Source organism: Ambystoma mexicanum, chromosome 1p (genome assembly GCF_040938575.1).
Source record: "Ambystoma mexicanum isolate Mex_15411 chromosome 1p, UKY_AmexF1_1, whole genome shotgun sequence".
Classification (NCBI taxonomy): domain Eukaryota; kingdom Metazoa; phylum Chordata; class Amphibia; order Caudata; family Ambystomatidae; genus Ambystoma; species Ambystoma mexicanum.
The window spans coordinates 80,099,120-80,126,888 of NC_090921.1; the positions used below are offsets into that span (position 1 = coordinate 80,099,120).

At 48.2% G+C, this 27,769-nt stretch overlaps 1 protein-coding gene across 3 annotated transcripts in view; it reads left to right on the forward strand.

Annotated features, from left to right (window-relative positions):
• Nucleotides 1-417: 417 nt before the first annotated feature.
• The window catches only part of LOC138566351 (msx2-interacting protein-like), a 34,748-nt gene continuing 7,396 nt past the window's right edge, over nt 418-27,769 (forward strand). The window contains exons 1-2 of one of the 3 annotated variants that reach the window (XM_069643499.1): nt 470-1,135; nt 1,166-2,137. In XM_069643499.1, the coding sequence (XP_069499600.1) occupies nt 636-1,135; nt 1,166-2,137 (1,472 nt within the window). In that variant the 5' untranslated portion in view covers nt 470-635. Of the gene's footprint in view, nt 2,138-2,164; nt 6,689-27,769 lie in introns of those variants that run through there. The other 2 variants (XM_069643508.1, XM_069643517.1) reach the window with 2 other exon arrangements.

The following is a 27,769-nucleotide window of genomic DNA, read 5'->3' on the forward strand; positions in this document are numbered from 1 at the left end:
AGCGTTCCTATGTACCACAGATTCCCAAACTTACCAAAGAAGCATTATCAGACACGGTCGGTTTTAATCGAGACGCGTTTGTGGTTCCGCTTTTACTAATCTTCTCTTATTTCCCAGATACATAACGATTATCGTAAAAAAAAAATGTTTATATATCCGCACACGCTCTGTTCAAGCCTTGTGAAATAAATGCCGATCGTTTTCATCATACAGTGCTTCCAAAACAATCCTAGGGGGTATATTTTTTTAGATGACCGGTCCATTTGCACACTTCCGCCAGGAGATATTTTGAAATTCCATTCACATCGTCACGGTCTTCACGGTCTTCTGCGCATGCGCCACTGCCAGCCTCCATTACGCACGTACGACAGCGTCTCGTTTTCACTTCCGCTCACCGCCTTCTGCGCATGCGCCACCGACAAACATCATCACGCACTTACGAAAGGTTCTCGTTTTCACTTCCGCTCTTGCGCGGAACAAGTCCTTGAGCGGACATTTTGTGACGAGGCGGCAGAGCAAGCGGTGTCTTTTGTTGCGTTGCAGCGAGCAGTTGAGGAAGACAAAGTTTCTCTCGCCCTTATTCCCGCCGCTACACTCGTCCTATTACCTCCACGACAACCGCCGCCAAGCAAGAGATGGGAGACCGTGCCCCACCCCGAGGCTTCGACGATCGCTTTCCCAGAGGCCGCGAAATGGCGCGCTTTGGGGACCGACCACGCGGACCCAAACCGCCCATGCACACGAGGGGTGGAGGGCCCGAGCCCGGCATGAATGGGGGCTTCGCCCCGGGTCCTCGTGGCAGGCCAATGGGCCCACCCGATGGTCCCAGAGATCCCTATCCAGGCCGACCTTTTGCGCCCCGGAGTCCCAGCCCGCGGGGCCGCTTCGACCCTCGAGGTCCGTGGGAGCCTTCCCGACCCGCACCTCCAGCTGTCCGGGAGATGGTAGAGTATATCAAAGACCGCATTGCGCGGGAAGTGGAAGTGCGTAGGCCTGAGCTGATAGACGACGCCAGAAGAGACTTTGCACGGGACATGGAGGGTAGAAGGGGAGATTTCCCCAGGAACGTGGATGGCAGAGCCCGAGTGGAGCTGGAGGGAAGACGTGGGGACTTTCCAAGAGAAATGGAGGGTAGGTCGCGAGGGGATTTGCCCATGGAGGGTAGGTCGCGAGGAGATTTGCCCATGGAGGGGAGGTCGCGAGGGGATTTTTCAGTGGAGAGGCCGAGAGGCGATTTTCCTAGAGAAATGCGGCCCAGGGTAGAAATTCCCAAAGACCTCGAAGCTAGGCGCGGAGAGTTTGGGAGGGAGCCGGAGGCGAGGCCTCGGGGGATGGAGTCTAGGCGCGGAGAGTTTGGGAGGGAGCCGGAGGCGAGGCCTCGGGGGATGGAGCCTAGGCGCGCCGAATTCCCTATGGATATGGAAGCAATGCGGGGTGACCTCGGCAGGCCAGCCGAGGGAAGGCGTGGGGATCTAGATGGGAGGGGGTCAGACTTCCTGAAAGAGCTCGAGGGCCGCCGTGCAGACATAGATGGCCGGCGTGCGGAATTGGCCAAGCACTTGGATAGGCGCCCAGACTGGCCGAGGGAGATGGAGGGCCTCCGTGATTGGGACAAGGAGCTAATAGCCCGGAGGGCTGAGTTGCAAAAAGAGATGGATGGCAGGCGCGGGGCGGATTGGCTGCCGCCTAGGAGGAGCAGGAGCCGATCCCCATTGAGGCATCCCCACCCTTCCCCCATGGGGGTGGCCGCGAGCAGCCTCCCTGCCCGCTCTCCAATGGCATCGGAGAGCCGGTCTCGGGCTCCCGACAAACTCGTGCAGACCCACGGACTCAAAGTGCAGAACTTCCCCGTTGATGTGCCCGACGATCTCCTCCAGCAGACCCTCTTCCAGAAGTTCCGCAAGTACGGCTTGGTGAGCACCGTGGAGGTGCACGGCCATGGCGAGGAGCGCTACGCCCTGGTGTTCTTCTACCGCCAGCAGGACCAGGTGGACGCGCTCATAAAGGGCCGCAGAGACGACCTCTTGGGCCGACTGGTGAAGATCACGCCCTATATAGGAGGAGAGTCGAAGAGTAGCAGCCGCCCCCTGACCGGCTGGGATGAGCAAACCGACGAATATCACCCCCGAGCTAGCAGGTTGTTCATTCCTTCTTTCTCTGTCCTATTTATTCTCTGTTCACGCTGCCCTGTCTCGTTAGCACTGTTATTTTTCTCTGCCAGAGAGACTGTTTAATGCTTCGATTGCACATACAATATGAACCTGTTTAATGGTATGCGATGCAGCTGTGAAAGTATGAACCTAAAAGGAGTTCATCCCAGCATCCTGTTCTCCAATTGTGTGTAATTTTGAGGCCGAGGGTGTACCCATGCCCACTGCCCTTTCTGTAAACAGTTCTAGTGGTAGTGGTGGCTCATACATACACCCGCAGGGGCTGTAAGGTGGCGATGCGGGCACAGCGTGCCTAGCTGAGTAGGGGCCGTGTTCAGACTGCCGCGAAAATCCATGGGACAGTCCATGCTTACAAGTTCAGGGTCCAGTAAGTTCGTATTTCATCTCTCCGCACTTCATCCGGCAAAGTGTGCCCGGAAGCTGGAGTGGCCTGCTGTGCTTTCAAATGTGGATCCCCTGGACTCAACCGATGGCTTTTCATTTTCTTTTAAGCAATGGGGCCTGGGGAGGAGGGGGGCATATTTTGTAGTGGAGCAGTTACTGCTAGTTATTAGCATTATAATGTTCCACCATGGCAAATAATGCTTCAACTGAATGGCCAATTCCATGGCACCTTTCAAGTATCTTAATGTTACACTTCTATGCAAGTGGGGCGAAACTAGCATCACCTAGGAGCCGACTGTAGCGAACCAGGAGCCTTGCACACAACGTTCTCTAAAAAAGCTTTCTACACGAGAGGCGCACTTTAAATTTGTCCCATATATACAGTTCCTTTGGCTTTACATGTATTCTAATGTCCCTTTACACACTTCCCCAGGTACAGAAAGTTAATGGCGCATAGCTGTTTGCAGGGCACCAGTTTGCTTCTGGAGCCAAAATGGACTTTGATGGTGGTATTTGGTCTAAAATCAGGCGCTAAATAGCTTCTAGTAATTTCCAAACCCTGGGAGTTGTGAACCCACAAATATGGTGGGGTGGTTAACGCTTAAAACTCAAGGGGTAGCCATTTATTAAAATGGCATAGAAAATCGGTTCATCTTGGCGCAACACGCCATTATTGGTACCTGCTTTGTTTACCTTGTTTCTGTGTGGTTACTTGGCAAGGTGCGAAGAATGTGGTGCTGTATAGGGAGGAAGCATATTTCCTTTCGCTCCATGCTGTCATTGCCCCCAAAGAATGGAATATACTTCTGTTGCAATCCCTTTTAGAGTTGCATTTGGCTTGCTTTGCCGATCCCATGTGCACGCGACCCTATAAAGGGCACACAACTTTACAGTGACTGCACGTCATCCTGTAGTTGCTAGTGCAACCTGTTATGTGCCATGTTCTGTCTTGACAAGCGCAGCGGCGGAAGCTTGAATTAACTTTAGTGAAGACTTAAGCTCTCACATGTAGGGACTGTGCACTGATGGTGTCCCACCACCCCGGAATAAGATTTGGATCTGTTGGTGCGCATACCAATTTAAAATGGGTATGTATTGACACATTCTATAATGGTTTGTTCTATGTAGTGAGCGGGGTGCAGGGGAGAAATGCAGCTGTCAAGCTGCAACTGGAAAGTCGGTCAACAATTTAGGCTACTCTTCAGTGTTTTCAATTAAATACGCAATATTAAAGCAGTAATTCCTTCAATGTGTAGGTGACGCTCGATTAGGATAGCGGATTTTGCCACGTCTCGCCTCTTTGATTGCACGGTGGAAAGATTTTTCCCCAAACATTCCTTGAATGTGGACTGAGTATCACTCAATCGAATGTAAGCATTGACACACCCGCGTGTGTACTGACATTTCTGATGAGCTGGGGGACGCAAACGTATATCGCCTAGGCGACGGTTTCAGCGTTTGTGATGTGTCCACAAACGCTGTCCTGATTATGGTCCCCATAACTCCCACAGACGGACATATTGTAATCTTGGGCACTATGTCGGTCATCGAAGATGCTAACGCTTTGCTGTGCCTCTTGCTGTCTTGCAGGTGGCCTCTGACTGGGGCGCACACTATATTTCAAGTACCAGTCTTGAGAAAGGGCAGGTTGTCGACAGTCTTGTAGGCTCAGCAGAGCTACTAGACAGCAATGTAGAGCATTGTCCCGATACATACCACTGCATTCGATCTGCTTTGCATTACATGACCCTTTTGTCGTAAATGGCCTTTAAAATCGCATGACCTTTCATAGTTGGGTCCTGCCCGGGCCTCCAAAGCACCACCTTTGCCATTTCAGTCGCTTACCCGTTTAGAGAAGGTCGGTGTTCCAGCCCCTGTGCACATGTCACTGCCATTTCCCTGAAGTGCACTAAACGCTCACCGACTTATGCAATGTAATATAACACGTATGCATGTAACGTGTATCGAAGGACTATTTATTGTCTCGTCTTTGGTGGTGCGTGATAGCTCGAGCCCTGAGAACTTTACGTGTTTATTGGAGGCGAGTGACTTGAATGTTGGCCTCTTCCCGATGCTCTATTGAAGTACTTGTGGTCAGCCATGGATTCACGATACCCGTGCTCCCAGCCTGTCCCGGGGCTGGAAAAGATGAGTCTTTGGTGGGCTTGTCCTGCTCAGCCTGGAACGTCCGCTCCCTCAAGCAACACGACCCATGCCGCTGGCTCATTGTGTCAATTGGGGGAGGGGGCCTTTTAGTATCCTTAAACCCAGCTTTTGAATCCATTGGAGGTAGCTTATCCGAATTTTGTATTTCCAGTCGGCAAAATGGATTGTTGAAACCAGAGAATTTTGAATGATTGCTGTTGTCCTTTGTAAAACGAAGTTTCTTAACAGTTAACCAAGGCTTCCACACAAGTTTCATAATATAATCTTTCCCTTGTTGCACCAATGGCTTTGCTGCTGGCAGTCCTTCGCTTCTTTACCCACGACCTTCTTGGCATTTAAATCCTTTTCCACCTACACCAAAGTACAAACTTGTATAAAAAGTGTGCTGTGTCCGTGCCTGTGTACGGCGTTGAAGATTGTGGACTGTAATGCTCCATGGCTTTTGCAATGTCTTAAGGAGATTTCAATGGATCGGACAGTGTCTGGTTAGAGCTACTACAAACCTTAACCACCTTGAACAGCAAGGCGGCTCTAGGACGGTGCCAGCCAGCTATAGGGACTAAACACACTCTGAACTTCAGAGTTTGCACCCAGACAGTGCGGGGCACGCTCTGGTCAGTGATGCCACCATACGGCAGTGTAGCTTTAATTTACTTGCATTTGGATCAATACACTTTTTTTTTATATCTGACTAGCATAAATATTCCCCAATTGGAGGTGGGAATTATTTCCTCACTGAAATGACTTCCCAATGTAAGAAACGGATGGTGTGCTAGCGATGAATCCTCCCAACTTGGGAATCCTAGGTGGTTGCTTGTAAAGGCTGTCACCTGGTGAACAGTGAAGCAACCAACTCTACATTGTTCCTTGGACCAGGCCCACTGCCGATCTCATCCAATGGTTTAACCACCAGCCATAACCAGTACTCATGGTGCAAGATCCTTGTATGTCGCTACACACCCATAGATGTGAGCGTTGAAATAACGGAAAACCATATCCCATCCGGTGGTTTCACTCAACCTCGGAAGGATGGAAGGCTGAGTTGACCATGCCATGATTTGAACCTGCCCCACCCGGCTGCACACAGATATTGGGGGGGGGGGGGGGTACTTGGCTCGCTGTGCTATCTGACCGACTGCCATGGGGGTAATTGCCTGAAACACGATAAGTGCAGGTTGCAGACCCCTGCCTAATCCAAGGGGTATTCCCTTGGTGGAGATTTCCGAACCAGGCGTGGCAAGCAGTTTTTTGACAGTCTATAAACTACTTAATTTTTGTCTTTTTCAAATTTCACTTGTGATCTGCTTGGAATGAATCATGTCCCTAAAGATGTAACCAGTTCATAGCATCGGCTGCCACTGAGCACCTACTGCTCATGGTTACACTTCTATAGTCTCCTTACAGGTGTACTTGACACCTGTGCTGTAACTGGGCCCCGCAGGCTGCCCGTCCGATATACTGGTCAGGTGCATATCTTGACTACCTGACTTGCGCCTACTGCACTGCTGTGTGCGATACCTAGTTGAAAGCACCTCTAGGGCACCTAGTGTGGTTTGCTTGCACTGCTCAGGCTCTGGCATCAGTCTCCCATCTCGCAGGATTTTGCGCCACTGTGGATTTTGGCAAACCTGCCTAACGCTGTTGGTTGGTGTCTTGTATTGCACCCAGATCACTGACAGTCGTGGTCAATACATCGTCCTTTGTCTTGCCTCATGGCGTCCTCCTGGCCCCTGATGTCCAATGGCTAGGTGATTAATGAAAGCGCATCGCCACATCTGCTAGAAACAATGATGGCTTACTTTCAGGGTATCCTAGGTAGAACCGGTATACATGCAGTATTCGTAACCCTCCTTACCACCCACCATGAAGCCACCTTCCATTCACAGCACATGGCGCCAGGCTGCGGGAACTGACTTTCTGCCCCTGATTGGAGAGGTCTTCATTCCTTCGTGGTGTCTGTGGCACAGGTAAGAGTCTAGTCTGCTCGCTGTCCATAATGGTGTGGTTAATTGGCTGCTGTAAAACCATAATCCCACAACACTGCACAGACCACTGCCCTATAGAGGCCAGAACTTTTTCTTTTTATCTTACCACCAACACCCCATACCCTCCTATTCCAACTAACCGCACGCCCACATTTCCTGCATTCTTCTTTAAGAGCTAGAACTCCCAGGCCTCGTTAAAAATACCGTAGACCTTGCCCCATGTAGCCCCAGTATGTCATTAGTCCAATACTGTGGCTGCCCCATCTGTTTACACGCTGCTATAGATAATTGGCAAACCATAAACTTCTGCAACATTTTCTTCCAGTTGGGCATTAACAGCATCCTATTGATGTCAATTAGACAGTAGCTTGACTTTGAGAATGCTATGTTCATGGAACATCTAATCCGTAGTACAATGTAGCACAGAGACTAGTTTCCAGATGCAAAATACACTTACTAACCGAGATGCTGGCCATACTCCCAATAGAGGGTTTGAATTCTCAATAGCCTGCTTAGCCAGCCTTCCAAAACAGGAGAGCCAGTTTGCAGACACTGGTATTACACTACGACTCCCATGATCTCTCTATTGACTGTGATGCTTAGGGCTGATGGAATTTTAGCCTAACACATCTGGGGAGCAAAATGTTGTACACCCCTGCTCTAATACAGAGACCAATCCTCCCTTTACAACCTGTGTTGCTGTCTTGGATTTATTTATTTATTTATTTGCATTTATAAAGCGCACAGAACTGCCCTGGGGCATCGTGGCGCTGTTACAGCAGACTTAGTCATGAACACAAGCATAGGAATGTGTTTACAGATGTAAACCGAGTTACCGAGTACATTTCACATTGGTAATAAACATTGAGCTTAGAGGTTATGCTATGCTGTGGTTACAATGCAAGCATGAGAGTGCATGTGGAAGACTTTAGCGGAATAGGAGGGTTTTGAGGTTTTTACGGAAGGTATGGTATGATTTTTCGTTCCTTAGTGAGGTAGGTAAGGAGTTCCAGTTTTTAGGTGCGAGGTGTTGGAAGCTGGTTCCTCCCGCCCTGGATCTTTGAAACGTGGGGACATCAATCATGTTGGTGCGGTGAGCTCTGGTGGGTCTGATGGAGGCTTTCGGTGTGATTCTTTCTGCGAGATAGGGTGGGGCATCCAGGGATAGGCATCTATGTGTGATGGTCATGGCTTTGAAAAGTATGCGTTCCTTCACGGGTAGCCAGTGGGCATCTTTCCTTGCTTGCGAGATGTGTTCTCTTTTTGGAATGGACAGTGCTGCCCGGAGCGCATTGTTTTGCGTGATTTGGAGTTTTTTTAGGTTGTGGGCGGAGGTGCCTAGGAACAGGGCATTACAGTAGTCTAGTTTTGTACCTATAGTGGCTCTGGCGATGGACAAGCAGTTTTTGGCGGAGAGAAAAGGCTTGACAGCATTTATCATCTTGGTGGTAAGTGCCGAGGAAGAGGCTATGGCGTTGACCTGGCGAGACATAGATAGTGAGGCATCTAGGTGAACGCCTAAGGTTTTAACAGTCTTGGAGACTGAGATGGTGGAGTTGTCGATGTTGAAGGATTTGTATTGGGGGGGGAGTTTGTTGAGAATTTCATTGGTCCCTACTATGAGGATTTCGGTTTTGTCCCCGTTTAGGCAGAGGCCGTTGGCCGCCATCCAGGTTTGGATGGCTGTGTAGATTTTGGTTAAAGCTGTCGCATCTTCTTCGTAGGTCCCAGTTAGAGGGAGTAGTACCTGCGTATCGTCTGCGTAGTTGGTATATGCTATGTTACGACAGTCGAGGTCATTGAAGAGAGGAAGGGTGAATATATTGGATGTTGCCGATAGTACCGTACCGTTGGGATCCTGCATGGCAGTTAGTTATTATGGTTGAGTGTTTACTGTGCCTTTGTACCTAATTATTTGTACTTCATAATGTTCCTGATTCTACACGTATTTCTGATATAAAGGAGAATATTCCCTGTTATAACCCAGGATTGACCTATGGGGTGGGCTATGTTCTCCAGTAAGAGGCAATGTATATAGAAAAACAGATGGAGTCTTGCTTCCAAGACAGTTACTAGGCTATCCTTCCTCTGAGTGGCATGTGTCCACTCATTAGTCGCAAAAGTTACGAACTGAGCACTTTTGGTCTCAATGGGGAAAACTTGAGATCCCAAACCAGAGAAAGATTATGCATTTTACAGGGAAATATAATGCATTGATCATGATTTGAGCTAAAACTCGTGTATTGAATGATACCTAACTTAATCTTTATGAAAGGATCCAGCTCCAATACAGTTGCTGCCTTCAAAAATCCGCAGGGTTAGGGTCTTACTCAGTGGGTGCTATGTGAAATGGGGAAGGAGGGCAGAATTGGCGGCTGAAAGCAGCGCTTTACCTAGAGGAAGGTCTGCATCAGAAGTCGGAGCTTTATCAAGAGGAAGGTGGCAAGCGCAGGTGGGAGCAGGGAATTTAACCAGAGGAAAGAATCAAACCGCACTTGGATGTAGCGCCTACCCAGCAGAAGGGTCAAGCAGTAGTTCTTGTACTCTTACCTTTGTCTGTGGTTGCAGTTGAATATTTGGTTTGTGGCCGTGCAGTGGTTGCCGCTAAAGCTTTCACTGTCAGATTGATCTTCCAAGAGTCCCTCAGTTGCAGCAGGAGTGCAGCTGCGCCATGGCCTCGTAGCAATCGGTGTGGATGCACCAAGGAATACAGCCATCTGTTTTAGACGGTATAGATGGAATAAAGAACTGTTCAACCTTCAGTGCAGAGTGTGTAGGACGTTGAGGTAGCAGGAGTGAGACTGGTACCAATCAGGAAAGTAGTGAGTGACGCAGGTCAACACATGGCAGAAGATTGAGAGGGAGACAGTGGTGTTTAAGAGAGCAAAATCTCTTCGCCAAGCTCGCCCTCAACCTGCCGCTTGACTCTCTTCACTGGTCTGGGCTTCCTTTGTCGTACACCATATTAGTCTGTGCCAGTTTTGCTGCTGGGCTGCCTGGTGAGTTTGTTGTGCGACTTCTGTTCCCTTTCTCCCCCATCCCTCGTTGCTCTCTCCCTCTTGGTGCTTTCATCCATCTCCCTTGCTTCTCCGCCACCTATCCTAGCTATTTCAAAGCCTGGAAGTAAAAAGTTCAAGAATGTTTCCAATCCAGGCCTGCCCATCGCGGGCGCCCACGTCAAAGCTTTTTCTGGGCAGACTCACTGACATACTGTCGTTCCCTCTCCGGACCTTTGGCTTCCCATATGGTCTGTCCTCTCCCCTTTCTCTTTGCTCATTAATTGGGAAGTAACAAACTGTGCGGCTGCTTACAATATATAATATAGCAGATATGGCGGTGGGGGAGAGATCAGCACTGTATTTACTCAAGGGGGCGGGGGGGCTGGCAGCAATATCTTTGCTGGTGTGTTTCAGCATAAAGTTTGATTACCATGCTCTAGTCTAGGGCCATCATTAATATGTACTAGACCAGCACTGCCATGGACCAGGGCTCTCAGCCGAAAATCCTTCTAGAAGGGATCCAACTTCTGCACCCTCTGGCCTCTTTGCCAACACTCATTATACCACATTGCTGTACCCATCCCCAAGTCCTTCCAACAGTGGAAACCAGCTCCCCATAGCTCCCCTCAACTTGCCCTCTGCCGTTATACTCCTGCATCTCCTGCCTCCTTGAAGACTTTGACCTTGATGTCCTCTCTCATCGAGACATGGTTCACTGCCAACGTCGTCACTATGTTTGACAGCTACGAGATCACTCTCTAAGCCCAGGCCGAACCTATTTGAATGAGTCCCTGCTACTATCAGGCCTACTCTTCCTCCAAATGCCTTGAATGCTTGGTGTCACTCCAGTCCTCTCGCTGACTCTTGCCTTCTAGAGGACCTCTGGTCCGCTCTCCCCCCTCCTTTCGGAGTGGTCTGACTTCATTTTCACCTAGTATCCCTTGATGCGGCCACTGGACTCCTCTTACCTCTAGTTTGGTGCACTCAGATGGACACACCTTGGATGCTCTTATCTCAGCAGACATCCCCCCCATCTCCAACCGTCTCAGCTGTCTCCTGGTCGTCTGTGCTCTCTTGTCCTCCCCTTGATCTCTTGCCCCCCCCCCCCCCCGGCATTTGACAGAGCAAGCAAGTGTTGCTTTCATTCCCACTCTTGATAACCTTCACATTTCCATCTCCAACACTCGGAATCTTGCCCATGTCATGAGGATCCGCATGAAGCATTCATCCTAGCGCAACTCCTGGTATGGTTCTCACCTGGCCTCTCTAAAATGCAAGGGCAGAGTTTGAGTGTGGAAGGCTTCAAGCACATCCTGACAGACTTGCCTGCTCCAAAGGCAGTACTCATCCGCACCAAGCCCTATATCCGAGCTAGCATCTTTAGGGCCACTAACTCGGCTGGACTGTTGGAACTTGTCAGTCCTACTGCAGTTTCCCAATTCTGTCACCCCGGAGCCTCTGCGCTGGCCTCCCACTTCATAACAAAAATGGGAAATCCTGTCATTGCTTTCCTACAACCCTCCCTTCATCACGACACGCAACTATTCCTTTGCGCTTCCCTCGCTGTCTATTCATTCATTTCTGACTTGCTATTCAGGCACAGTGTGCTGCTAACTATCTCAGCCTTGATGCCAGTAAGGGTGAGATCCTTCTCATTGGGACCCCCGCGCCCTCCTTTCTTAAGCTTTCTGCCCTCCACGGGCCCCCTCATCCTTGTGAGGCAGAACAAGTTGGTGTCATTTTCGCCTCGTCTCCCTACATCGGCGGCATTGCCAAGAAGGCCCACTTTTCGCTGCACCTCAGGCATTCTTTTCCTTTCCTTCCCCCAGAAACAGAATGTCTCCTGCTATGGTCCTCTCTAGGTAACAGCATCTTCCTATATCATCCCATCAACTATTCCAGAATAGGACTGCAAGGCTTGGCCTCAAGCACAGGGGTCCCATCCCTCCAGGTGCTTCCCGATTGCAAAGGGTCTTGATCCTCATAAGTTGATGGGGTCAAAGTTCAAGACCCTTTGCATCATACGCAAGACTTCCCTGCTCAAGCAGTGTGGGGGCAGGGGTTGATCTCTCTTCCGCACAAGCCTCCCTCTGGTATGGCATCACCGCCCCACTCAGACATGAGACGCATCTCCTTAAGAAGCTTCTCAAGACACTTAGTTTCTCTTCATTCCCTCTCCCTCGCGAATGTCCCCCTCTGCTGTATTTTGACTGGCCATCTGCAATAGTTGTCCGACCACTGGAATAATCCCAGTTCTGTTTCTCGAGATTTTGAAACCCTGTTGAATTTCCTTGAGCCTGATTTAATGGGTTTGACCACTTGGAGCACATGACATTGGGAGTCAGTGGTAATATTGTATCAATTGTTTCTCCTGACGAAGACATTCTTTGAATTTTTCTAAACGTCGAAACCGGTGGAGAAGAATATCCGGGGATGGGATTTATCATTCTCTGTTGAACATACCCACTCCGTGGAATAGAGCACATTCTGGTCAATGGTTGATCCACATTTTATGTGGATAAAATGAAATATTTAAGACTGTGGGGCTAATTTATGAAATGCTACCAAATATGGTTGTACTAAGTTTTAGTCTGTGAGTGAATTAGGCTGATTTAAGCTGCAAATGATGGTTTGATTGTTGATGAATGATTGTTAGGTTTTTATTATCTGGTGTCTTATGCTCTCCTGCAATACTAATGTAATCTAATGTGTGTGCATTAATTAATGATCAATTCATTTTTGAAAAATAACGTATCTCAATAAGTACATTTTTGATACCTTTAAAAATAAAAAACAACCCCTGGACAATTTTTTCAGACTGTTACATTAATACCCTAGTCCAGTGTTTGGGGTTTCCTGCGCCTTTCAGTGTGCGTATTTTGACTGGGTGCCTGGTTCCTTCTGATTCATACATGGCACCAGGTTCTCCTCAACCAGTCTACCCCGGCACCTTCGTCTAGCCGTCCCCAATCTGCTCTTGCCTTACTGAGGCCCCCCTCCCCCTGTACTAACCTGGCGAGGGCCTGCACCCCTACTGAGCCCATCCAGTCTCGCGCTAAGCATGTGAACCGTAAGGCCCTGCGTTCCCCTGGTACTTGTCCACCTGGCCTCCCCTTAAAATTGCCTAGCCCAGATGCTCCCTCGCCAGCACTTGCACATTATTGCGGTCTGCTCTTGCCGACACTTTTTACTGCACTTGCACAATCCGAATGACTCATGGCCTAGTAGGACCATTTTTGTTAATCTTCACCTCTGCCCCCTTTTTTTCTTGTTGCTCCCTGAAATACCATGTGCTGATTGGGCACTATAAATACCCTATAAATAAACCTGTGGTTGCTGTCAAGCTACTATGCTTTTGCGTGGTTAATGACGCGAATGCTCGCTGCTAACTCTGCTAACTTTTCTTTTACTCAGTAGCACATGGTGAATAAAAGGATGTGCAGCTGTAATGGAAACGTTTCTTGCTGTGCTGTCAGCTTGGGCTAGACACTGTCTGGTGATAGATTGTGCTGTATAAAAGTGAGAAGTCTCCTTTATACAGTAGCTTGTAACTTGACACTTTATCCGCGATAGTTTGGACTTTAACAAAGCAGCATTGATGCCTCAGGCGGTCCACAGCTTGTATTGATGGGTGTCTACTTGCCTTAACCTTTCCACGTAATGAATGTCCCTTTTGGGAGCTAAAGCCGAACGGGTGAGTTCACTTGGGCGTCTGACTGCTTTGCATGTTGTCCATGGTGAAGTCATTTCTGAGTTTGCGACTTAATTCCCTGCCAGCAGCCATCCAGATAATATTACGGGGTACGCCTGTTTTCTTAGAATGCCATATTCTTCTGAAGAACCGCAGCTACTGTACTGCATCAGCAATTTTATTCTTCCTACACCTATCCACCGGATCCACTGGCCAGGGGTACTAGTCACTCGCCACTTGAATTGTACCTACAGCACAGTCAATGGTCACTAGCCAGAGGCTAATAATGGGTGCACAGTGGTACTGCAGTGGCCAATCGCGACTATGCTGTGTGGGTGACGGACTTCTGCGATATAACCATTCCATTTTGTTTCTCGCTTAGAATGTCAATTTGCATTGAAGCGCCTTTTTAGGTGGCATGGGGGGCTGCTGCTGTTTGCCCTACTTTTAGTTTCAATTTGTATTTTAACCATTTTAAATCCGTAGATTTAAACATGTGCTCCTTCTGAATTGTTTTAGTATTAACTGTTGCTGTGTTGATCGTGACAAGGTTTACATGTAGACTGCTGCTTTAATGCCCTCTCAATCTGCAGGCCACATTTGCCGTGCTAACCACATTTCCCATCTACTCCTTTATATCCCACAATCGGGCGAGTCTGTGCTGGTCCGTGGGTGGTCAGCTTCCTGATCCCTTTTTGGCAGTGTCCTGCTGGTGCTCCTCTTTGGTAAGAGCGGGCTTGACAGAATCTTTTTCCTTTCGGGTTACCCCATGCCTATAAACTCGTGTTACTTTCTAGCCTTACCTACCTTGCTTACCTGTGCCTCATTCGTTTGGTGCCTTTGTGGAGCCATGACCTCTGTATCGAGACATCCTCCAAATGCTCACTTGCGTATTGGACTCATCACGCTCCTTGGCTAAACATGCCGACGGGGTTGCTGACGTGACCTTCTAACGTTATCAACCATGCAGCTTTATCTGCGACACTCGCCGGGTTTTTAACTGTTTTGCACCGACCGGAAGTGCGGTAGAGGAGAGGTTGGTGGTAGATGCTAATAGTTTTGTAGACATCGGCCTCTTTTTGAGGAACTACTTATGCTCCTCAGCGACCTCATAAAGACTGCCTCCTATGTCGTCCATGGTGATGACCTTTTGGCCTCTCATACTGACTGACGATCGCCAAGCTACCAACCTAGCCACCTCCATGGAAGCCTATGGCCTTCCAACATTTTGAGACTCCCACTCACCAAAATTGCCATATTCTTGACTGGGTTCTTAGTGTACAATTTTGACATCACTGTTTGTCCCTGGTCTGATCATAGCCTTATCACGTTTCTTCTGGATTTTCCCAGAAAACTTGCTGGGCTCCATACTAACCCGAGGGTCCAAAGATCTGTCAGGAACTATCACAAATTTACCCAGGAGTATCCGAAATGGCTTCTCTGCTTGGCGATCTTCCACACTCTATTTGACCAGTAACAAGATTAACTCTACAATAACTAATACTTCACTAATACCTTAACACCCCACCATCCCCCATTGTTAAATGTCCTCAGAGATGAGGGTGTATTTGCAGTCAGTCTACCATTGAGATGTCATAGTGAACCATAAACTACAGATAGAAGGGACTACTGTAGTGTTGCTGTTTCTTGAACAGTGCTATCATTTTAGTTTGGGCTTGGGTGCCACCTATAAGTCGATATGGCATTTCCTCCCCTCTGCACTCAATGCAATATCAGGATTTGTGTATTGTTTATATAGCGTGCCTGGCCCAAGTCATCTGGGTGCATGTCATGAGGTAGGTTTACAGGCTTGTGAAAGTACAGAAAGTTATGTACAGACATAGGTATTGTACAGATGTGAGTAGGCTAATGGTACAATGATGTATATCCGTTACATAAAAGTGGATCGAAGATAAAGTCCTGGTGCGAGTCAGACAAGAAGCAATAGGGTACAGCGACAGGATGTCTTGTGTTTTTTTTTTTTTTTTTTTTGGGGTGGAGAAATCTTTGAAGGAGTCTGGTTATTTGCCCACCCAATTCCATTCCCACCGGCTTCCTCCTCACAAACACCGTCTCATGGGAACTCTTTGAGCTTGCTTTTAATTAAGTGCCTTCCTGTTTCCTCAAAGCAGTCTTCAGAGTTAATGACATGGTTCTAAACCTGCTACTGGTGTAATAGAAAAATGCACGCCCAAATCTGCATTCAGCCACTATGCACTGTCACTCACTTGAAGGCCTGTTAAAAACCAGTATTGGGAAAGCCCAACAGTTACAGGTTGGCGTTTTCAAGGCAAATGCCCAGGTACTTGCAACCATTTTGCACGTGCTACCATTGATGGCCAGTTCATACCACTACAGCAGTTCATGGAAAGTCTTTCCTATGCGTAAACACTTTGTTGGCATTGCCAGTGCTTGTTTAATTTTGCAAGTAACAGTACGAACAAACCGCTAGATGGTCTGAGCAAAGCATGTGACTAAGATGCAAGGTACAAACGTACTGGGAAAGTAATGCTCACCATAAAGTTCCACGGCACTAGAAAATGTGTAGCTGAAACGTAAATCTACCGACAATCAAAATCCTTTAAGCACGTCTGCTCTATGCCCTTGCACACACAACTGCTTTAGCCAGTGCACGATTACTTCAGTTTCAGCTATCTTGCACATAACCTTGCCCGACATGGTATCCTGCTAGTTCGATTGCTGGTCCATTTTGACTTGCCTCCCTGGATAGATTCAGTCTGGTTTTATTCCATTTGCTGCAGTCTTTAAATAAAAAAAGCAAATCATTTTCTCGTTGATTTCAGTGTAGCAACGCTCACATTGGCCAGTTTTCTGTTCTGGATTCGAAGCCTACACGATCTTGCTTCGGCTTTTTTCCCAGTTTGGCCTTTATTCTGCCACTCCTTTCATTGGCTCAGTGCCTGCAGGGTGAAATGGTTTATTCTAGCTGCAGGCTCCCAGCGTACCCATACTCTTATACCTTTGGCGTGCTTGGGTCTGGAGCACTGCTGGGCTTGCAGAACACCTCCTTAAGCCACTGAGTGGGAACTTCCTATCATGCCAGTGATCAACAAATGCCCTGCACTCCTTATGCAAACACCCCTTTGCCTCTAGGCTGGAGTCGTCTACCAAGGTCACCCTCAAACTTGTTTTCTGATTACTGAGGCATGCATGTTCTTGGCCCATTGCTCTCGACACCCTTATGGTTTGTTTACACCCTCAAAGTAACGCTAATCTGATTCTTAGCACTCTACTTTACTTCCATGGCCTAATTTTGGATGTCGTGCCTCATGCAAAATGTCCCTCTTAGACCACCCATCGGTGTTTGTTGGGGTGGTCCCTTTTGGGCCGCCTTTGATCTTGTGCAACAACCCTTTCTGACTGCTCCACATCCTGTAGCTCCTCTTGGTCTTTCTGCACCCCATTTACGACCCATCCTTCCTAATCCTACACACAAGATGTGACGGAGGACCGCCCATCCTCTGATGTTGCACATAGGACTTCTCTGGTCCCCTCAAATTACATCCTAGTTGTGAGCATGGGAGGTCCACTAAACTGACTCAAGCGGGTTTCTTTACATTGCGCTCCAGCTTTGTTGGCTGCATTAGTCCAGTTCTCTTGGTAGGCGGGGTGCTCCCCATTCTGGATGTGAAACAAGGCTATACATTACTCTTTGTGGTCTAATGCTCTGTTCCTTTGGCAGGCAGTCCCTTGTGGAGGCCCTTTTGGGACAAGCAGATCCCCAAAACGAGTAACAGTTTCATGCATCTTAGTTGGTCCATTATGAAGATCTGACAAATGACTGCTGTGCGTGAGCACAGGGAACAAGTAGTGTAACGTGCTTACTCTGCACCCGCTACTAAAAACAGCAGTGGGCCCAATCGTAAAATGCAACCTGATTCATGGGCTGTGGGCAGGCTGTCCTCTTCAGGAGCAGTGATCCGATACCAGTACAGTGGTAAATGTCTGAAGTTTCTTTGAATTTTTCTTTTCAAGACCCACCCTGTAAAGGAAACAAATGCAGTCTTTAAGAGCAATGGTGACGCTGGGTGACGGGTGAAGTCACAAGGGCCCCGTAAAGGGGGCTTAGACCATTGCAAGTATTGCTTGTCTTAGGTTAATGACTGATCCAGGAGACTTCATAATGCTGATCTGCAGTCCGCAATTAGTCATGTTCCAGCGGAGTCTGCTTTGAGGTGGGACTTGATTGTGTGTAGGTCCCCAACAGATGGCCGCGAATTGTTAAACTGGCTCTAAACTCTTTAGGTGGTAGTTTGTGAATGGCACTGTATGGGTTCTCCAGAGACTTTGTTCCACATGTCCCCTCTGGGAAGATTGGCCCCTAGTGTCCTCCAGCGGGTGGTAGCCTGGTTTTTAACCGACAGCCGTGTCAAATGATATCTCAATGCTATGACTTGTGTAATCCCAGTAGTCGCTGTGCCATAACCACATATAGCTTATATGTACAATTTACTGTGCCTCCAGGCTGGATTACACATTTGCTTGAAACCAGTGGTGCAGATTATAATACAACAGCTGTCACGAACATTTGCCCTTGCTGCAGAGGTCGGGCAGCCACAGCAGATGAACAGGAGTGCACTGGAATTTTGGCATGAAAATTGGTTCTTTGCATTGGTTCATGAAAGGGGTTCTTTGCAGATCTCCCCTTCAGTTACCCACATTTTACTACTTAATCAAGTTCAGCAAGTCTTCAAGTGGCCTCTCGCCTTCCAATCATTATTTCTTAAGGGAAATGCCCGTGACTATAGCCAGATCACTCGGTCCAGTGCTGCGCCAAAATGTTTGTTCCCATTTCTTGATGAGCTCAAGTGCATTGCAGGGAAAGATGAATGGTTGTGGAGTTACTCGCAATGCGGAATTCTGTCTGTACACCTGGCCTGCCCATTTCTCATGTCCCCCAAAAAATTGGCTGTACATTGGGCAATGTTGGCACATGCACCCATTTAAACTAATGGCATGTTTTTTCTCGCTCAATCACACTGGTTAATGCCAAGGGGAATCCTAAGCAACTTTTAACGTTGCAACCTCGTGCTGTGGATAAAAGCCGATTTCCCCATAAATATGTAAAAATGGTTGTTTGCTTCCTTTTTAACGGATGCCTTTAAGACCATGCTCTTTGAGCACCACATCCTCGAAGCTAATTTTCTGGACACGATTCTAATTTCTCTGATTGGGAATGATCTCCATTCATGCTGTCTTGTTGCGTACTTCAGGAGGCACTTCTCTTGGCTTTCTACTACCTCACCCCCTGCACCTAACTGATCTGGACGATAGCCACGCCTGTGACGATCAAGTCTCGTTCCCTTCCACTTTGGAGGCAGTGAAGTGGCTGTGTTGTTATCTGTGGCTACATAAACCCTGCATCACACTGCCTTTTTGAAATTGTTTTATTTAGTCCTTAGTTTCTACTGTTTAATATGGTGGACACCAAACCCAATGCCTGCTAGTCCTAGATTGGAATTTAACAGCGAGCTTATGCAACAGTATAGAAGAGGTTTATTCCTGGGTTGACCCACCCACTCTTGCACCCCATGCTTGCCGTGTAGGCTTTGTCCGATTTGGAAGTGGACTTGCAGGGCACATTTTCGTATCAGAAAAGTCAGGTGTATAGAACTGGACTATTGCTTTTGACAGTCTGAATAGAAGGTACCTAATTGCAGACCCTCACTATTTTAAGGGACTGTGAGGCCCTCTGATTTTGGACTTTGTTTCATTTCTGCTCCTGCAGCATAGGTCAAGCCAAGTCTGTTCCACCGGGCTATCTTCTGTTTCAGAGGCCATATACGAAATTAGCAAACAGGTTTGCTTCCAGTTCAATAATTGGAAAGTGGCAGGTAGCAGAAGCAGATATACCTAATCTAGGAACTGCAGACGGTAGTTGTGTTGCTATGGTTCGTTTTACATTTTCATCTTAAATTACTTTAGTTTGGGCTATTAGGTGGCTCTGAAAGCGCTACCTTTAAGCAAAACTATTTTCAAATAAAAAGCTTAACAGAAGAGCTTCAAATGGGGGGGGGTCTGTAAAGCTTTTCAATAGAGGACATTTGATGGATACAGTTTGATAATGCAGTCCCTCCCATTCCATGGCCCTAACCATGCTAAAACCTATGGCAAATACTGCCCATCTCAGAACTGAGCTCTTTCATGGAGGCAGCAATCTTGGATGGCTCTCTAAGGAAGCCTTCTGGAAATGCGCCAAACCTAGCGGTCATCTTTGAGTGGGAAGAGACCCTGCATCTCTTTGACATTTGTTTAAAATGGCTGAAGTAATTTGCATTTTGGGAGCTTGTTTTGCACGCGAGACCTGTCCACTTTCATGGTAATTTGATCAGATGTATTTTGGTGGTGGCAATCTTTTGTGCACGCTGCCTGTAAATTCCCTGTTCTATGGAGGATCCTCCAACAGCACGTCTGTTTCGAAACGTGCAAACTGCAGCGTGTGCATCTAATGTGGAACACGTGAATCATTGCACCTTGATGTGACTTGTTTAAGAAATAGCAAAACAAATGCAGGCTGTGAATCAGTCTGTGCTGTGCTCTCGCTTGCATTGAAGGCAGGATTTTTAATTTGCATTAATTTACTGTGCCCGCTAGATTTGTGGATGGTGCTCTGGCAGGATCTGCACGCAAGGAGGGGTGGGGGGTTTAGGGTGAAGAGGGAATAGTGAAGTGAGGAAGGTGATTCCCTGTTGGCAGCTTCAGTTCGGTTTTCACTGTGGGCTGTGCTTGGGTGTGTATCGTATCCATGCAAGTCCTCGTGCTGTTGCAAGTTGTCGGTGTGATGAAGTGCATGCGGTTTGCTGTCCGAAGAGGTGGTTGTGTGGATTTTTGTGATGTATGCAGAAAATGTACCTTTTGGGTTAGTGGGTTTTATGAGTCTTTGTATTTCTAGTTCTGCATATTTGATCTATGAGTTGGCATCCTTTGTCAGTCTTAATTTTTTGGTGGGATGGCAAGTTTCCATCTGTGCTAGTTCTGGACTTTGTTTACCAGGTTGAAGCGCTTATTTGTACATTTATAAAGCATGCCAAGGCAACTAGGAGCTGACACTTTGATGGGTACTTTTTTTCAGGCTTCCATAACCAGTACATTTGTGTAATAGTAACCGGTTCGATTTGTTACACCTGCTGACAAACATTCAGAAGATGGTTACAGTTAAGTATGCAAGGTGTTTGTGATGGTGGCAGTGGGGAATGTTAATGGCAACAATCATGGTGTCTGAAGGAAGATCCGACCTAAAGTAGGGTTTTTAGGTTTTTCCTAAAACAAAAAACAGATATGTCTTAGTTGCGTTGGAAGAGCGTTCCACGGTTTGGGTGTGATCACTGGAAAACCTGAGCCTCCTGCTTTGTCTATGCTAGGGGTGGTGAGCAGGTTAGTGTAATGGGACAGAGTGGGTCTGCTAGACTGAGTTTTGCTGATCTGGCGCTTAGTTGGAGTCACATTTGTGTGTAAGTGTGAATTTTAAATTTGATCCTGTAAACGGCTTGGAGCCAATGGATGTTCCCCCTAGTAAACGATATGTATTCGTTGATGGGGATATTCAGCGCTATTTAGGGTGAGGTAAGAGTACATGTAAACCCCAAGGGTTTTTTTTATTTCATTAGCGACCATGATGGTATTGCCATCGATGTTGAATGATTTATACTCTTGTGGGAGGTTGCTTAATTGCATCGTCATTGAGGCACAATTCACCCTGTGCCATCCAAGCCTGGATTGCAAGGTATTGTTTTTGAATTTGTCATAGCATCCAGTGATTGGGATGAGTATTTGTGTATCTGCGTAATTTGTGTACGTGATACCCATTTTGTCAAGCTTATTGAATAAGTGCTTAGTGAATGCATTGTATAGTGTTGGAGAGACACAAGATCCTTGAGGGACGCTGCAGGTCACGGATATAGAGGGGTCTGCTGAGGTGTCTGAAAAGACCCCCATGGTACGATTGGCAAACGATTTGATCCAATTGATGGCATCAGGTGAAGTGTGCAGCAGTTTCAAGGTGTTGGCTTAAAATATCATGATTGACCAGATCCATGGTCAAAGGCTGCCGAGGGGTCTAGTGGGAGGATGCACAGGTCACCTTTGTCTTTCTATTGGTACTTTTGTGTTTTCAAGTCGAGCTATTTCCATTCCATGGCCTGGTCTAAAGCCTGATTGGCCATAACTCTTAAAAAAATGTGTTGGTAGGCTGCCCAGTCCAGAATGTTTAATAAGAACGGTACTGTGGTGATGGGGCGGAAATTAGTGGGAATGTTGTCTAATGTGGGTTTTCAAGTAATGGTAAGACCCAAGCTGTTTTTAAATCTTCCGGGATAGTGTGAGGCAAAAGAGCGATTGATGTGGTTGGTGATGTTTTACCAAGGTTGCAGGGCAAATGTCGCCTTTGCACCCAGAGGGTTTTATGCCTTTGTTCATAGTGTCTAAGATGGTCAGTGGGGGAAATAAAAATGTATTGTCCCTGCAGAGTTCTGTCGATGGATGTCATTGGGATAGATTTTTTTTTAAAGCTTTTTTGTTGTAGTAACAACTTTGTCTGCTATGGCATTTTGGATACTGGCGCACCATTGTTCATTTTTGATAGTGTGGTCTGAGGTGGGTGCTTGTGATTCCAGTTCAGAGAATTGTAAATAATTCTGGTATTGGACTGGGCATTCGAGATTCTTAGGTTATAGTCTTCACTTTTGGCTTTAATTTCTTTTTTAGTTTTCTAAATCTGGAAGAGTGCTTTATTTGTCTGAGTTGGCGATGTGAGCCAGTTTTCTACTTTTCTTTTGGTTGTACCATGGTATGAAGTTATGGGGTGAACCAGGAGTTAATGTCCATGCAGTAGGTTTGGCTTTTTTGTTTCTCATTGGGCTACTGTAAGCATGACTTTATTGTAGTTACTGACCAGTATCGAGGGGTCATTGTCAGAGCGGCAAATCCAGTAGGAGAGGCAATATACTGTTAATATTTTCGTACTTCTGGTGCTGTTTGTGTTGGTATGGGGTTTATGGCTGTTCCAGTGGTGATGGTAGTGGGGAAGATTAGTATTGTGGTGAGACCAGGGCATAGGGTTGTTGGAGAGGTTGACGGTGCAGCAATTGGTGTCTGCTATCCAATGTAGGATGCCTCCCTTTTCATGGGTATGTGCGCATATTCTTTGGATAAAGTGTGCGCTTTCATGGAGTTTTTCTAAAAGGTCGCCATGGGTGTCCATTGCATCGTTCAGACTGAAGTTGAAATTGCCAATTAGGTTTACTTTGGATTGGGGTTTCATATTGTGTGCTAAGAGATGTGATGTCATGTAGACAATGTGCCTGGTGGCCTATATATGTGTAGTGTGAGCGTACAGGTATGTGTACGGGAGATTTTTTAGCATGATTCACCTGCAGTGAAGGGGTAGTCAAGATTCTTAGTCGAGGCTTTTTTGGCTAGAAGGGCTATGCCCCCTCCCTTGAGGTGTTTTAGGTCGTCTGATATGTTGGGTATAGGTTGGGTTGTGGTAAATGTGGGCGGTTCTTTAGCAATAACTGGATTGTCGGGGTGTAAGGCTAGTACTGCACTGGGGTAACAGTGAGTCCTCAGCATTTTTAGATTGGGTGTAGGGCTAGCAGCTGTAGGGGTATGGTCATGTCTTTGGCTTGTTGTGCCGATAGTGTAATCTTGCCAGTCTGTCTGGGGGGACAGATGGGGAGGGGGGGTGTAAGGGTATTGCCTTAATGTAATCTTTCCGCAGGACAGGTTTTTAGATGGGAAGGGGGGGGGTGTCTGGGATGGGTGCCATTGTATTTAGGAAAGGAGTGGGGCAAGGGAGTATGGGTGTGACGTTCACACAGTATGCAGGCTAGTCCAGGCCCCTGCTGACCAAGACTTTCTAGTTGAGCTGTCCATGACATGAATGGCTGGACGTTTCTCCTGATGGGGACTGGAAATAGCTAAGTTGTAGTTGCGAGCATCGGTATAAAGCCAGTCGGGCCTGTCATAGCAATGGCTATAGTAATTACCACCCTCGGCGACTATAGCTGTAAAGCGTGGGCAGTTCAGAGCAGTATATTGGGAGTCGCTATATTCCCAAGCAGTGCAAATATCAACATTCAATGAGTAACTAGGGTAAAGGTCAAACCAAGTCTTGGCAATCGGCATATGTCAGATACGTATCTTATCACCATTCATAGACCGCTAGGAACAGGTCAATGTATTTTCACATAGTGATGTTGGCGATGAGGAATACGTGGCTACATGCAGAGTACAGTACATACAGCTGTAATGCAGCTAGTTGCATGCATAGTCTACACAATCTTGTTTATAACCTAGGCGTGAAGGTAGGGAAACAAGCGGCTACATATAGCAGATAATGTGCCTGCAGGTATGGATGCAGTAGATGAAGGCAGATATTGCGATAAGTTGGATAAACCTACCAAGGGTCTGCTAAGCACAGGACAAGGCAGTGTGCCTAATAGGTAAGGATACTGCCTTATGGGTAGTGTATTGTGCAGGTAGGCAATACTAAGGTCACTTTACTATTTCATTCGGCAGCTGGCGTGCATTAAGTTGTCATAAATCTAAAGACTCATACTAGTGCGGCAGTGGGTACCACGCATATACGAGAAACAGGTGGGCCCAGGAAGTACAGGTGAACTGGCGATGGATGGCAATCACAGCAGGTGCACAGGCTGTATGGACATGCAAGGTAGTGTTGGGTGGTTTAGAGTCTGAAGGGGCGTATCTATTGGAGGGGTGGCAAACTTCCGCAGTAGGTAGAATGTTCGGTCTGAGTGGGTAGGCCCATGGCCCTTAAGCACTGACCGGCCTGGGCCCTATGAGGAGGGCCTCCAGTGGCGCTGGGCCAGACAAAAGTGGGACGGCAGCTAATCGGGCAAGCTGCTCATAGATGTTGGTTGCTTAGCAACCAGTGCGGCAGCTGCCGTCTGAGTAGAGGCTGTCATCCTCCAAATCGTACATCTGCCATCAAGGGTCAGGTGGGCTCAGAGTCCTTGGCGACGGATTTCCGAGTCGATCCTGATAGGGGTGGGGTCGCACTTCTCCTGAAGCTGATGAGGAATGGTGGCAATGAGGGGTGGGCTCCAGCCTTCCCTGGACAAACCAAGCTGCACACACCATTGCTGCATTGTCCCCCACTCTGGTATCTGTGCTGTATGTTTTAGTTATCCACTCGCTTCCCGTTTCCCCATCGGTGATCCATTACTACCTATGTTTGCTTTGTTGGCTAAGGTGTTGACATGTCATCCTTCTCCAGCATTGGATCTTTCATGGATTCACATGCTTAGAATATTCCCCGTCGTCAGACTGGGAACCCTCGGTACACATATATATATATATAGTCATTTCCAATAGGAAAAACTTCTGCCCTATCCCCGTCTGCGTCCTCTACGGGGCCGCCCACGTACGCCCCGTTGGACGTGATGGTATATAAGCCCCGCCCCCGCGGGTCCCTTCAGATTTCAACCGTCTCCAAAGATAGTGGGATCTCCTCGTGTATTTTCTTCAAATACTTATCGATTGTTTCTAACTCCTGCGAGTTTGTCTGTTTGGTCCGCTTCTAACTCCTACGAGTTTTGTTAGTTGGTCTGGCAATAATGTCGGGTAAGCCTCTTTTCCGCCAGTGTGCCACGTGCGGTCTAAAGAAGGTTTATGAAGGGGATGGCCATCTTGACTGCATCTACTGCCTTCACCCCCACCACTCGGCGGACCAATGTGATATCTGCAAGGGGTTTTCCCAAAAAACCCTGAAGGACCGGAATCGGCGACTGGTCTCGTGGCTGAACGACGGCGCTGGAGCGTACCCTCAGTCGGAGGTAGGATCGGTGCGCAGTATCGCCTCAGCGAAAACATCAGAAGCCCCCCGACGCTCACATCCGTCGGAACCTCCGGCCAAAAAATCACGACCTACGGAGAAGGACGTGCCTCGAAGTCATTCCTCTAAGGCCTCATCGAAAGAATCGACGAAGAAATCATCTTCTTCTTCTTCTTCGTCGAAGAAAGATAAGGACAGGCCAAAATCCTCCTCGAGCGATCAGAAAAGATCAGCTACGAGTAGAGAGGCGGATAAACGCAGGGAGAGCTCCGCGAAGGCGGGACCGCCTAAGCCACCTGCAGGCCCTCCGGCGACGATCCAAGTGCCCACTCCGTCACAGTCCCCCGCCTTTCAAACGGGCTCATCGTCGACGACGATTCCCTCGTCGACGGAGTTCCAGGCCTGGAGGCCAGAAGCGTTCGACATGGGGCTACCCGACACACTGCTACAAGAACAGGCAGTTTCGATCGCCTCCAAAGAAGACGACGGCTTCAGAATAGTGAGCCCGGAAGACCTGGGGCTACGGCCCAGATTTCCTTCTGGTGCAACCTGCTCTCAAGTTTTCACCCAGCCTCCAAACGCCCAGGCTACTCTCTCCATGGAGGTACTTTCCTCCTTACACTCGCTCTTGAAGTCCCTGGACGAAAGGCTCCCACCTGTTCCGACGACTCCCCTCGTCGACGAGCCCGGACCTTCACACCGCCCGACTAGATCGGTCGTGGGCCCAACTGCTCCAACAGTCCAGGAAGAAGGTGAGCTCTCGGACTCCCTCTCTGAACAGGGGTCAGCTTCTGATATCTCCCTCTCGCCGTCGAGAGACCCGTCATGGGTTTCGGATGTGGAGGTGGATCCTCCGAAAAGTCCCATTCACCCATCTCCACCGGATGACATAGGGGCCTTCCATTCCATGATGGAAAAGGCCTGCAAGGAGTTCGGTTTGACCCAACAAGAAGAAAAGGACTGCTTCCTCTTTGACCACATGGGCAAGAATAGGCGTTCCGTTTTTTCGATACCGATACTGGACCACGTATGGAAAGAGGGCGTCCAAACCATGCGGCATCCATTCTCGGAACCTGCGGTCAAAGGCCGCGTAGAGAAAAAATTTAAAGTTCCAGATTCGACGCCAAAATGCCTCTCTGCGCAACCCACGCCTGACTCGGTGGTATCGGCGGCGGCGACGAGAAAGGCAAAGGCCCAGCATAAGTGCTCTACCCCGCCGGACTCCGAAGCTAGACGCCAAGATGCTTTCGGTAAGAAGATCCTGTCAGTGGGAGCGTCAACAGTAAAAGCAGCGAACTCCCTGGCAATCATGGCCAGGTATGACAGGGAGATGTGGCACAGACTGGCACCCATTTTGGACCACCTCCCAGAAGAACACAGAAAATCAGCTCTGTCCCTGGTTCGTGAAGGAGAAGAAGCCTCGAACCATGCTATCAATATAGCGGTGGACCTGGCAGACTCGGGGTTCAAACAAATTAACAACGGAGTGGTTCTACGACGCCAGGCCTGGCTCAAATGCACCAACTTTAGACCCGAGGTGCAATATAAGGTCGTCGACATGCCTTTCGAAGGTGACCACCTGTTTGGCGAAAAGGTGGATGAGGCCTTGAAAGGAATGAAGGAGGACTCTGAGACGGCGCGCTCGCTGGGCTCTCTCCAAAGCGGTAAGCCCTTTCGTTCCTTTCGCCCCTTTAGAGGAGCTACGGGAAACGCACGATTTGCGGGATCCAGGGATAGAGCATTCGGGAGGTCTTCATATCCGTCCCAAGGCTATAGACGCGCCTCACAGTCCTCGGCCCGACGCAGAAATTTCCAGGCCTCTAAGAGACGTCCCACTTACTCGTCGTCGACGGGAAAACAAAAAGATCAACAATGACGTTCTAGGAGGGAGAGTGTCAAGTTGCGTCGAGGAATGGGAGTCAATTACGACAGATCGGTGGGTTCTGGACACGGTGAGACTGGGACATTCCCTAAGATTCAAATCCAGACCTCCAAGACGTCCACCGATACGCCTGTCTCAACCACACCTAAGCGTCTTGCGTCGAGAGGTTGCGCTCATGCTAAAAAAAGGCGCCATCGAGTTAGTCCCTGCTTCACAAAGAGGCTTAGGGGTTTACTCGCGCTGCTTCGTAGTAAAGAAACCAAACGGGAAGTGGCGCCCCATCCTCGACCTACGGGACCTCAACAAAACCCTGCTGAGTCAAAAGTTCAAGATGCTTACTCTACAGGAGGTAATCAGATCGGTCCAAAAGAACGATTTCCTGGCGTCACTGGACCTCCAAGATGCGTATTTTCACATTCCGGTGCGCACTCACCACAGGAGGTTCCTGAGGTTCCTAGTCGGCCAAACACACTACCAATTTACTGTGCTCCCTTTCGGCCTGAAGTCCTCCCCAAGAACCTTTACAAAGTGCCTAGCACCCGTAGCAGCCTGGCTGCGGAAGGAAGGGCATCACGTTTACCCGTACCTCGACGACTGGCTCGTGAGGGGATCCTCCCCAGCGTCGACCAACGACAGCCTATTGACCACCTTGCGACTGCTACAGCGTCTGGGA